This window comes from Oncorhynchus gorbuscha, linkage group LG13 (assembly GCF_021184085.1).
Source record: "Oncorhynchus gorbuscha isolate QuinsamMale2020 ecotype Even-year linkage group LG13, OgorEven_v1.0, whole genome shotgun sequence".
Classification (NCBI taxonomy): Eukaryota; Metazoa; Chordata; class Actinopteri; order Salmoniformes; family Salmonidae; genus Oncorhynchus; species Oncorhynchus gorbuscha.
The window spans coordinates 27,958,525-27,972,054 of NC_060185.1; the positions used below are offsets into that span (position 1 = coordinate 27,958,525).

At 40.0% G+C, this 13,530-nt stretch overlaps 1 protein-coding gene across 6 annotated transcripts in view; it reads right to left on the bottom strand.

Annotated features, from left to right (window-relative positions):
• Positions 1 to 12,765, bottom strand: part of LOC123992654 (Friend leukemia integration 1 transcription factor-like) — a 38,753-nt gene extending 25,988 nt beyond the window's left edge. The window contains exons 1-5 of one of the 6 annotated variants that reach the window (XM_046293990.1): positions 12,611 to 12,765; positions 9,974 to 10,048; positions 1,592 to 1,803; positions 1,102 to 1,256; positions 160 to 363 (exon numbers count right to left, since the gene is read on the bottom strand). In XM_046293990.1, the coding sequence (XP_046149946.1) occupies positions 160 to 363; positions 1,102 to 1,256; positions 1,592 to 1,803; positions 9,974 to 10,018 (616 nt within the window). In that variant the 5' untranslated portion in view covers positions 10,019 to 10,048; positions 12,611 to 12,765. Of the gene's footprint in view, positions 1 to 159; positions 364 to 1,101; positions 1,260 to 1,591; positions 1,840 to 5,512; positions 5,662 to 9,973; positions 10,049 to 12,610 lie in introns of those variants that run through there. The other 5 variants (XM_046293989.1, XM_046293992.1, XM_046293991.1 and 2 more) reach the window with 5 other exon arrangements.
• Positions 12,766 to 13,530: the final 765 nt, after the last annotated feature.

Sequence of the window (13,530 nt, forward strand, 5' to 3'; positions counted from 1 at the left end):
GGATGTAAACTAATTTGAGCACAACATTTTGGCGAAATAAGGTTTTTGTGCGGATGGAACATTTCTGTGATCTTTTATTTTAGCTGGGACCAACACTTTACATGTTGCATTTATATTTTTGTTCAGTATAGATCAATTCAAATGGCTGCCAGAACTTACTTTCCCTGAGATAATTGAGATGAGAGAGCAGGACTTCAGCGTTGTACATGGTGGTGAGTCGGAGGAAGTCGTCCTTGCTCATCTTACACAGTTCCTTGCCGTCTGTGTTTTGGAGCATGGCCGTGTCCATCTCCAGCAGGCCGTACTCCTTGATGGCCCACTCCAGCCACTGGCGGACATGATCCTGAGACCACAACGATGGATCTGGAGGAAGACAAGGGGACAGAGGTAATGTACTGTAAACATCACTGGACAATCTACTATTTTCACAGTGATTGAGAATGCAATTCAAGTTTTAGTGTCATAATTATTTCCAAATGATGGCTAATGTATTCATCCGTTATTGTCACTTGTTTATTCATCTAGTTATTCATTCATCCATCTTTCAATTCATTTATATGACCCATCCTTTCCCAGATTGTGTAGCCTATGTAATCATGCACCTGCATATATTCTACAGTATAGCTGATGTACAATAAATCTCTTCCAAGACTGACAGAGAGAGAATGTTTCCCAAAGCATTTATCCCTCATAAATAACTCTCTGTAATATGTGAATCAATTAGCTATTGTAAAGAGCTCTTTGACTGAACAGACCTCGGTTGCCTCTATGTGTTGAGTCATGCTCCCATGAGTAGGCTAAAACATCACTAACAAATGCATCAAAGATCCTTCCCCCGTGGCCCAGCTAAATAGATCTGAGGCTAATAAAAACATTTCTATGACATCAGAAAATGAATGCCAATTGAGAGCCTGTTTATACGCCCTCCATCTGACTATGAAGAAAAACTACTGAGAATTAAACATTTCTCACAGCCTGGAATGGAGAGTCATACAACTTGTAAGTCTAGTTTATGAAAAATGAATAACATGAGAAATAAAATAAAAACAAGTTCATTATAAAGAAATACCATGTGGTTTGTATCATAGAAGTAATTGTTACCTGCGGGGACGATCACTCTCCTCTCATTGGTAGTCATGTTGGGGGGCGGAGCATTCTTCTCGTCCATGTAGCTTCCGTAACTCATCTGAGATGTGTCGTTGCCCCCCACCAGCTTATTGCATTTACCCCCCACACTGCAGTCCACTGGGGACAACCTGCTGCACAGACACACAGTGTCAATGTCAGGGAGAGACATCTTTATATGGTCTCAAAGTGTGTATTAAAGGGAGATGAAAATGTTTTGAAATATAGACAACCACAGGGCCAATGGAGTGGAGCTAGAGAGCCCAATTGAATGTAAGTGTCAATTTCTGCAAGTGGCCAAAAATGGTATCTAACTGTGCACAAGCAATTGTTATGATCAACTGTCCTTTTGAATCTAGACTAATCTAGGGAACATCAACTCTAATCAGCAGAGATTAAGACATACAGGGACAAGGCATAAAACCTGGAGTCTAGTGAGATGGACTTTGCATACTGCTGAACATACCTGGATCCATTGATGTGGTCATACTCTCTCTTGACATTGACTCGGACTGGCTGGTTAATCCACTCTTGCTGAGGGGGTAATGGGTGGATTTTGTGGGGCTGGACATAGTCCTGTGTGCCAGATGCAGTCATGTCTGTCTTGGGTAGAGGGGCAGAAGCAGCGTAAGGAGGCTCGAACAGGGACTGGTCTTCACTCACCACTGACAGTGCCTCCTGCAGGCCAGAGGAGGAGCAGGTTATAGCGGGGCTCTAGAACAACAGAGAGAACCTGGGATCTCACAACTTCAATCTCTCACTTGTTGTAGACACATTTTGTTTAGAGTAATTATGTGCAGTTATGTCTCATATCACAATCTGGCATCCTAAGTGCTTTGTGTATAGAGCAATTGGGCCTATTTAGCAACTACAGCTTCCTGTTGATGTTACCATGACTTCAAACATGACTACAATTTGGATGACTACTACACACAAAAAGATCTAGTCTGAGTTTTCCTTCCACAGAGAAAGAATGGCAGCTGAAGACTCAACTGGATCAGCGATGGGATCAGTTCTACATTGATAGCTCTGCTGGAGCAATGTACGTTTATTAAATAAAACAAACGTCTCCACTGGTACACTCCTCTGTCTGTGTCCACGTGTTCCGTCTCATGCCTGGTAACTGATGCATGGCATACATACCAGATCTAGCATTGTCAGAGATGTATATGGGCTAATGGGAATACAATACTTGCTATTCACAATGATGTGACATACAATAACCTATACACAGAGCCAAAGAGATGTAGAGTATGTATGAGATATACAGGTAAATGGCTGCCTGTATAGACTGGGGCAGCCTCTTAGCTAAATCAGTTTTAAACCCTCCGTTTACTATGAATAAGGAGCTGGTGAGGCCTGCCTTGCCTCAGCTCTGTCAATGAATCATTGTAATGAAACAAAGCAGTAGCAATAGAGACAAACTGATCTAGAGTCATTAAAGTTAAGCCATTTCAAGGATTATGCTCACGTCTGACACACATCTGATCTGATAGCATCTGATGTCACAGATTAGACAGAGGTATCTGTAATCTTGGGGGATTAAAGATATGTTCAAAGATAACATTCTCGATCAAGACAATGATGTGCCATTAGCACACGGTTCTTCCCCTGTCGAACAACAAAGTATGTACGCATCAAAACACGTCTGACTTTGTTCATGAAATAGCAAACATGGATAAAGAAAAGGCTAGTAGTGCCACATTTCAATGAGTCCTAACAAGTGAAAAAGTGAAGCAGAGTTAGCCTGAAGTTCCAATGATACATACAGTGGCCAGTCTGCTGTTTACAGCCTGTGTACTCATTTCCTGAGATGTCTATCTTGGGACGGGAATTTCTTTCTTCACCGCTAATATTATGTTCACGTACAGTACGTTTCAGCAAACTATTGCTACAAAGTACATTCACTAACACTGACTGTATGTGTCTGTGATGTGCCAGAGGTTCCAAACTGACCAAGGTGACAGCTTTTGAGGACATTCATTGGGAGGGCTGGAGGGATGATACTGTGAGACAGCATCAGATAACGCAGTCAGAGTTGGACAGACATGCCTGTGATTTCATCAGTCAAACCATCATACTGTAGCTGGATACTGGCAGTCTGGCAGCCATATACCCTATCAGGGTGGTTTATTCAGCAGCTGGCCAGGGCTGTGGATTATATGTTGAGAGCAGTGAGGGAATGTGCAGCTCTGCTATTATGGCCGTTGCACATTACATTTACACTGACATATCAGCCCCTGCCATGTAAACCATGATTGGCAATTGGCATGTGCCGATCAAGATTACAGGTTTTAAAAATAGTGTGAATGTATGCACTTACAAACAGTCTAACACACCACTCTGAGTCTATTTGGGATGTGTGTTCTGTATCAGTGTGGAACACACACACTGTCTATGGTACGGGTGGGACAGAAATACAGTTAATTGATCTACATTTGTCTCTTCTGAACATCTTGTGCCAACAACCCTTCCCATCTAGGCTATTCAAGTAGCCTACCATTTTTTTTCTCAGGGGACAATAATAACTGCACTCCAAGTCTTGCTTTCTCTAAATTATTTACTGTACATATCAATCATTAAATGGTACATAGGGTGCCATTATCATCTCAAAATAGTGTAATGTTGTTCACCACCCTCATTCATAAACTAACAGATCTTTCTAAACTATTCTTGGGAAACTGACAGTGGAAGCTGCCACGTGCCTAGGCCACCACAGATGCTTTACAGCGCCTGCAAATGCAAATGCATAATGTCGCGTTTTGTTAAAGGGTTTGTGCGCCAGTGCCCAGTGCGCTACTTCCAGACTGCAAAGGTCTATTTTGTTGTCCACACACACTCATCAGCATCGTTGCGATTCAGGGGGCATTCCTGTCCTTTGTTTGAGGAGGAAAGGGAAACCTGTCAGGAAACCAGATTGTGTAGAACAGGAAGCTCTCATGGCTCGATAACACCCCCCCCCCTTTTTTTTAAATGACTAAAGTCGGAATACAGTTAGTAGTCAATCAAATATACACACAGAGAGACCACAGAGAGACATACACAGTCCTGATACATTTATAATAATGAGTCATTATTGTTGTTATAGTATTGTCATCAATACATGATAATTTAGGATAATATAATTAAACAATCATTTCACAAGGCCTACATTTTTCTATTTTGCATGTTTGAGTGTTAAACAATCACAAACCAGTCGGGTGAGAATTATTTAATATAAATTAAACATTTCTGTGCAGTCAACGCTTATACTGTTCAAAAACGTACACCTCACCCAGCCGCCACTTCAACCACACAAACCAGCTTCTTTCAACCAGCAAAGAAAACACACTGACAGACAATACGTTTACATGGCTATTATAATAGTCCAGTTCGTTGGATATCGGAGCAAAATAACTCGGCCATGTCTATAGGACAATCGGCCATGTCTACTCAAACTCAAGACACAATACCGTGGTGTGGAATGCAGGGACCTAACCATCAAACATCTGCATAGCAATGCATCTGGAATTTCAATACCGGAGGCTTGCATGGCTAACCGAAGACCGCGCTTGAATACCCGTCCCTCAAAAGTAAAATATGCACCCTCCCTATAATTAATTACTTTTTGTGTTCAATATAAGCATAAATACCCAGGTGAGCTTGTGAGCCGTTTGTTAATAGTGAATTACAAGGAGATGCGCAGTTTTCGCTTCTCAATTAACCCGTGATATTTCCAAATGACTTTTTGGCCATTGACAAGGCTACTAAAAATGCCAACTGTTCTAACACTCTTTTTACAACCGAAAATATGCGTATAAAATATATGGTTTTACGCAGGGATTGTACATCCGTGTATATCCTGCATAATAAACGACATGAACCACCAAAACACCATCATTAACGTTTTGAACCATGAACTGCGAGAGCATCTCCGGTCACCGTGCCACCACTATTGCGCAGCCCCTCTTTGACACATCATACATTACTTGACAAAGAAACGCACGTTCATCTAACAGTACAGCCATATATCGCCTACATATTGCTTAATCCCTCCTCATCACTATATCAACTGGAGAAATATAATTGCCCTACATTTTGTTATATAAATACATACTTTTCACTAATTAAAATAAGCACTTTGTTTAATTTCAGACGTGAGTCTACGCGCTCGCATCCAACCAAATCTTATTTTCACTTTCAGAGTTTCCTAAAGGAAAAGGAAACTTCGAGATAAAGAGGAAAATAGAATGACATCTGGTTACCGATTTCGGAGCAAAATAAAAAGCCGTTCATTGCCCAACATTGTAGGCTACTACTCACAGACATAGCAACTCATGCTAAAATGAGGCGCAACTCCGAAAAGCAAAGCTTTCACAAACTCGTACACCCCGTCCTCCACCCTTACCTTAATAGTTCCGTCCATTTTGCGTAATTTTCAGCGGACCCCAACAATATTCCAAACATGACACGCTCCTGAATTAATTCCAGCCCCCGATATATCTCAGAGAGAAAGAGACAGTTAACCGGATGTTTTTTTTTCTACATTTGGGAAGGGAAGTCACCGCTTTTGCGAAGGAAGCTATGTGTGTCACTTCAAGCCCTGCCTTCATTGCAGTTCCAAAAAGCAGGATACTTGTCACAAAGAGATAAGCAGGGGAAACAATTGCGTGTTCCCCCCTGTTAATGTTTTTACTCGGAAACTTTTATAGAATGGTTGCCAGCGTTATGCATATGTTGCTGTAGGCTACATTTGAGCATTTTTGTTATCCATAAGTCACAGACACTGGCGAATGAGTTTTTTTCAGCAATTCCATCAATATACATGTATTATGTTACATTTACTTTCTAATTAAAAAGTTATACTTTTAACCGCTATAGGCTGTTATGGGATTCCATTATGTTTTATAATATCCGTATGTATTGCTTTAAAGTAATGCGTGAAACATTTTTCCACAATTATGATTTTACTGTAGCCCAAATCATTCCCAACTCTATTAACTTTTTATATTCACGTTTCCACTGCGAGATAGATATATAAAATAGCGTTTCACTTTCAAAGCAGACAGATGTTTTCCTCGAGAGTGCTGATGAAATTAACTGTAAATCAAACCAAGAGGAATACGAACTTGAACTACCTGTGGCGATGGTTGTTGCGATCTAGGCTACTCTTTGTTATAGCCTTCCAAGCCTCTGTGAAGTTTTCCTAATAAAACCCAAGCACGCAGCGCCCCAGAGGCATAATATCAAGGTCTGCTCTACACGTGTGAGTCTGCATCAAACACAGGAGGGAATGATAATGATTGTATATTTCCAAATATTGCTAAGGGGAACTCCGTCTCTTAATATGTTTGGAGATTAGTTAATGAGTAAATGTGTATGGTTTTTGTTCAAGTAATGATGAAGTGTACTTACTCCCATGTTATTACATTATTATAGGCTTGTAATATGATTTTGGTTGTTGTTGTTGTTATTATTATTATTATTAAACCTAGGCTATAGTTGAACTACTTTCTTAAACTACTGGACCCATGGACAAAAATCTCCAGTCCCCATCCCCAACTATTTTCCTTCTACATTTGGAAATTGTCCTTGTCATTTCAGACACAATTTCAGCGCAGATGCTAGACATGGAGCCAGCCCTGAACGTGACCAGACCAATGGGCTCTGCCTGGGGGAGCGACCAGGCCATAGAGCGGCCAAAAGGAGCCTGCGACGCTACCACTGACAGACTGGCCGACCTGTCTGCTCTCGACTTGGGGGTCTGTTGGGGGAGAGGCCCCCTCTACACCACCACATCTGGATCCTGCTTGGGGTCAAGGCTTCTCCTGCCTGAGGCCAATTCAGCCTCGTGTAATTAAGGGAGACACCGTGTTTAACTATTTAGTGGCCGTTACATTTTCTTATTCAAGATTCCTGTTTTGATTTTGTATTGGAGTTAGGCCGAAAGAAAGTAGGCCGAATGAATGTCATGGTATACTATTCATTATTATAAACTTGGTGGCTCAAGGACTGAATGCTGATTGGCTGACAGCCGTGGTATATAAGACCGTATATCACGGGTATGACAACACATTTACTTGTACTGCTCTAATTACGTTGGTAACCAGTTTATAATAGCAATAATGCACCTCGGAGGTTTGTGGTATATGGCCAATATACCACGGCTAAAAAGGGCTGTATCCAGGCACTCCGCAATACCACACATCCTCGTGCATTATTGCGTAATTATAGATTCCATTCATTTTAGACCCGTTTGCAATAGCAGAGGGCGTTGGTATGGCTTAGCGTTTTGAAAATAATAAATGTTTATTATTTTTAATAGCCTGTTGGCTAGTAGGCCTAATTGTGAATGACTGTCATTGTATGGGCCATATAAGTATTTCAAATATGCCTAATACCCCGTAAAACGCAAACAAAATCTTCTGTGATTCGTTGACACCTGAGGTTACTTCAGGTATAATGTGACCAAATTGATTGATTTGGTCACAGAGCCACAGTAACCGAGGCAAATCGCTAGCATACTAAAGACTAAGTAATTTTATCTTTATTTTACTAGGCAATATTTTCAATGACGGCAGTGGGTTAACTGCCTGTTCAAGGGCAGAACGACACCTTGTCAGCTTGTCAGGGGATTCGAGTTTGCAACCTTTCGGTTACGAGTCCAACGCTCTAACCACTTGGCTAACCTGCCGTAAGAGCAGGCTATAGCAAAGAGAGTGGTAACGAATATTTCGGAGGCCAATAAACAGATGCAAGTTGGTTTATACAGCGAACCACAGAACATCTGACTTGACGCTGAAATCTGACAGCCAGACATTTCCTACCACGAGCCTTGGGAAGCCCTACCTCCATTGGACAATACACGTGGGTTAGTTTCAGTTTATGCTCATCGTGAATTTATAGCACTTCACAACTTCACATGCTTACAAATGTTCAATAATAGCCCATATAGACCTAAAACGTCTCCATTAAGTTACCAAATGATCCAATGATAAATTATGACGGTGATCATTATGACGGTATTATTATAGGTTTTCATTTGAATTATTAGGCAAGATTATTAGCCTACTGAAACAGGCATATGTTTATATTATTCGTGACCAAATATTAATTCATAAAAGACTAAACAAATTCCAATAGGCCTAGGCCTACAAGTTGTCTGTTGTGACTTCTATAAATTAATTTATGTGACAAACGTTTTAGGCCTATTATTCTAACCAGTACATAGACATACACATGGATCGGCCATTTAAGATTGTTCAGTCGACTTGAGACTTCAGGTAAGTCCCTTCTCTTTCTCCGGCAAAAATAAAGTCCAAGTAAAAATACTCAGAAAAAAAGCAGAGACCGAACCGTTTGGCCCCTTGCTCTGGGACATAATTCATTTGAGGTGTACTTTTATTGGAGAGCTTGAGTCTCGCCTGGCCTTAATCAAACAAAACCAATGCTAGACCATGAAGCAGAATATTTCTTATAAATGTGTCTTGAGAAGTGCCTGGTTCACATTCTGAACAATTAATATCTTCTCCCAAATGCAAAATAATTCAGTGAAAGTTTAGATTAAAACGAGGGCAAAGTGATATTAATTGAACTGACGAACTTGGTGTTCAATATTGGTTGTTTAAGCAGTCGTAAGCATTCAATTGTTCACCTAAGAACACTTTACACAGGTTCCTGGATTTGTTTCCCTGTCATTGACTTGTTGTCTTATTTAGGGAGCAGAAAGGCTCATTTCAAAGCATATTTTCTCGTCAAACATTCCTTGCTGTTCAAATCTCCCAAAACAAATCGGTAATTGTTCAGAGAACTCAAGCAATGTGGCCAGTGACATTTTCTGCAGAACGCTACAAACGGTATGGATGTATGAAAAGAGCCCTTATATGCAAAGAGAAATAAGTCGACAAAGTACAACAAGTCACTCTTGGAATATTTTGAGTATAAAGACATTTTATATACTTGACTAAGCACAAATGCTTGACTAAGCACAAATGCTTGACTAAGCACAAATGCTTGACTAAGCACAAATGCTTGACTAAGCACAAATGTTAATTTTCATAAGCATACAGGCTCCGCCTATATGCAATTGGTCTTCGACCAATGATCTATGACAGAAAGACATGGCATCACATTTCCTATACTATTTTAAAACAGCCAGATTCCCATAATAGCCTACGGAAATGTTGATGTGTTATAGTGAGCACTCAATGACAGGTAGGCATACATTCCCATAATACACGGCGACTGCACTTACACTGATCGTTTCTCACACGTAGTTTATGGCATGCCGTGGGTTGTGCACTTTAATACGGGCTATGAGATTAACAATGGGATTGCATATTTCGTTTCCAACAAATCGTCCCAAGGCCTATACATTGTCAGTTTGCAGGAATTCCACGTTGTACCACGTGATTCAATGCACAGAGTTTTAAACGTGAAAAACAGATGTCCACTATTTGCTTTGTTTACATTCTTTGAGACTGTGGCGGAGAGAGAGAAAAAACTGCATGATGTCAAATATAACAATGTGCTATAACCGTCCCGCACTGGAGGCAAAGACATTCAATTAATCGTGATGTCCAGACAAATGCAGATAATCACATTATACAGTAGGCTACCATACAATGTTTGAATGCAGGTCTATTCTTGCATAACGGTTATAACATGATAACATCAACTGAATAGAGACAATTGTGACAAGATTGAATTGATACCTATCATATTAGGCCTAGGGTATGCTTACCGATAGCTATTTAAAGAATGACAAGAAGATGCTAATTATTCACAAAGGATCATCATGAATAGAAAATTAGGGAGGTCCCAGACCGTACAGCAAAATTACCTGCTCGAAGAGAAGATATTGTCTTACCTTGACGTATGACGAAGTGTCAGGCACGGTCTGAAACATGTTCATAGAACCGAGAGGGTCGAGAGGTCTTCAACACTGTTCAACGGGCCCCGGGGAGAGGAATATTAGCACAAAAAAGGGGAAAAAGTGAAAAAGAGCAATATATTCTAAAATAATAAGGCAATAAAATAATGATAAACACACACATAAATATAATTGTAAAACATAGTAATAAAATGCTAATAATGTGCACAATAATTATACTAGTTGGCTAATGTGAACAATTATATTATTTCTAATAATTATGGGCATATTGATCATCAATTGTGGTTCAATGCAGACGAAAATAATCAATAATGTAATAACAATGTAATGACAACTAAAGCCTATAGTGTGGGGAATAATAAATATTATGTCATGGCAATATGTCATGTCTGATTGGTGGAAGAATGACTCAGCTTCCTATTGGTAAAGAGCTATAGTATAGGCTAGACGTAACACTGGAATCACAAACTCTCCCGCTAGACGTAACACTGGAATCACAAACTCTCCCGCCCACTCCTTCAGTAATGCATTAGACCATCAACAACTTTTCTTCATAATGCACTAATATCCACACATCCAGTATTCAAGCTTCATTCATCCATTAACTCATACTTCATTGACTCTTTTGCAAGCTATTTTTTTAATGTTAAATTAAATAACTTGTATTTTCAGGGCCCCATGCAAACTTTTGTGAATGTTCAATGGCAGTGATACCTACTGAAAATCTTCCCCTCAGGCTGATAGTTCCGTTTTCTGCACTCTGGTTGTTATCACGTTAGCTTTGTTTTGATATTTTTTCTAATCGCCCTCAAGTTAAATGTTTTTTTTATGTATAGGCCTAGCCTCAGGCCACACATTAAATTAAATAAACAATTCGAAAACTGTTTTTCTTTCGGAAGCCTTTTGCTATTGTTGTTGTGATATCAGGGTAAGTTATTGGCAAAGTTATCAATAACCAACACAGCTAGAGATCTCTGGAGCGCGCCAGGAGCGATTTTGCAGTTTTGTGATTTGCGTTCCATTCTGTGAAAGCACTTCCACCAAAATATATAATAGGTTCAGATTTGGTTCATAGGCCCACTGTAAATTTTTGGACTCAGACTTGATTCATTCAGCCGTATGACCGTCCGTGCACTGTTGTTTCCTTCATCACATATTTAGTGGCACAATGATAATCTAATAACCAGTCACATATTCGCATCCATAATACCACTGTTCATGATGATTGGAACCACTACCATGGTTGAATGACTTTAACTTGCTCGATAGACAACTCAGGTGGAGATCCCAAACCCCAACCTTCCATACTTTTCTCCCCAAAGCTTACCACATATTGAAACACTTTTCTCTTTAATAAGTGCAGCTTACAAAGGCTAGGGTGAAAGGGCAGCTCGAGGACGAAGTCTTTGGCGGTTCCCTCAGTGTGGAATGATTAAGAAGATTGGCACGTGCAACATTTAACATTCCTAACATCTACCAAATTACACTGAGACAAACACTGGTCTCCAAAAACAGAACGAGTGAATAATGAAAACTAACTTTTTATTGTCAATGCAGATTGCAGCCATAGCATAATTAATTTCGATTCGTCCGTTGACAGGAGACACTCACTGTCACTGTGAAAACTGTGAATAACGAAAGGTAAGATAGCACTTGTCAATATAGGCCTACAATACATGGCGCAGGGACCCCAAAACAACAGCGGCATTATGTTAAAAACAACCACATAGCAAAAATACGACGAAAACAGATAGACCCCTACACATCCAGAATTCATGTTATAGCAATCTCTAAATAAGTAAATATGAAACACACGAATTGACTAGTGTGTGAGCAGATATTTTAAAGGCCCACACTCACATATTTATGGAATACTTTCATGTTTGTCTGAAATATTTTGGTTATTGAATTTCTGCCGCATCACCTCGGCTACTGGTATATTATCTAAGGGGCTTATGATCGTGGCACTATTGATAATTGTTGATGACCACTATTTTTTTATTTTCAGCTTCTGCAGGCAAACGTTAGGCTCGCCTCATAAAGTATCCCAAATGCATCCAATTTCTAAACGGTAAAAGAGCATAGAATTCCGCATCTGTAGCCAATTAGGCGACTCGCGGCTCAGGAGGACTGTTGAATAAGTGCAGTGGCTTTCCTCGGAGACAGCCCGTGGGCTGAAAGCCTCTAGTGTTACATTTTAAGCATCTTACCTTGCACAAGCGCGTGCTGTCATCCATCATAAATGAGAACGAACTGATTTTCCCTAATCTATGCACTTTTTCTAACCACAGTTCTCACTCATCTAGAAACCTTGAAAGCGAGTTATATTAGGGCAAACCAAAACACATTTCGAAAACAAACTTGTAAACGAAAAAATTAAATTTTTATCGGATGATAGCCTGAAAGCATGTGTTTAAGCTAAATGAAACCAGATCCGAAGACTGGCATGGAATCTTGATAAATTAGATAGTTTTAAGAAAAGGCATGAATCTAGAATTAGTAACAAAACAGTGGAATTGATTTATGGTCACCAAACATGCTGCATGCACAGGTTTGTGGATGGTTAGAAAAGACAACGAGTATCTTTCTTACACATGGAATTTCCTCACCCACCTGTCGTTATGTTGTCAGTCGTCTATTCTTTCAATTGAATTATTCCCCAATTGAAATGATTTGTCCCGTCTATTCAAAGTCGGTACCATGGATGACAGTAAGTTATCTTTAGAAGGCTGGGTGTATGAATGAGAACCTGACTGTGATATGAGAGCCGCCAGTCGGCAACCAATTGGAAGAGAGCGAAACACTTCTCGTTGCGTTTAGTGTGAGAGGGAGCCGGAGTTGCAAATCAACTGAACATGAAATAGAAGAAATCTAGAAGAAATAGGAACAGCAGCATAAAAAAGCAGGTCCTTTGAAATGTGGAAAAGACTACGGCTTAATGTCCTTCCGCCCTCCTTTCGTAAGCTATTGACTAAATAAAATATAGGCATTTTTTGCACACCTGTCCATGCAGGCTATGTGTATGTTATGGATAGAACAGGAAAACGAATGAACTTTGTACCAAAGTTAAATAAAATACTTTATCAAAATAAATATCATGCCAACTTTGAAACCACAAATTATATTTTATTGATATCATCCCTATGAAACAGTTTCTGTTGTTTAACATCATGTTATCTCACAAACAAACAGTCCTAACATCATGTCTGATGGAATGTGTTCTGTTGTAAATCCCCTTTACGCATTTACAACAGCTCAGGCCCATTTAATTAAATGCCAATCCATTAGAAACAAAATCAGAATTTCTCAGATTTCACTTTGGAATGTATCTCCAGCAAAGCGGATATTCTTTGGGGCATATATTTTTTCATGCTCCATCGCCCCCTCCTGTGATAGTTCCCGCCCCACAGGAATAACGGCAGCCATAGCAGGTTCCGCGCTTCACGGCCTCGTGACAGAAACACGCGTCTCCAGTGAGAGTCTTTCCTGTTCAGTTGACCCCACTCAGTTCACCAACTTCCTTTCCTACACAG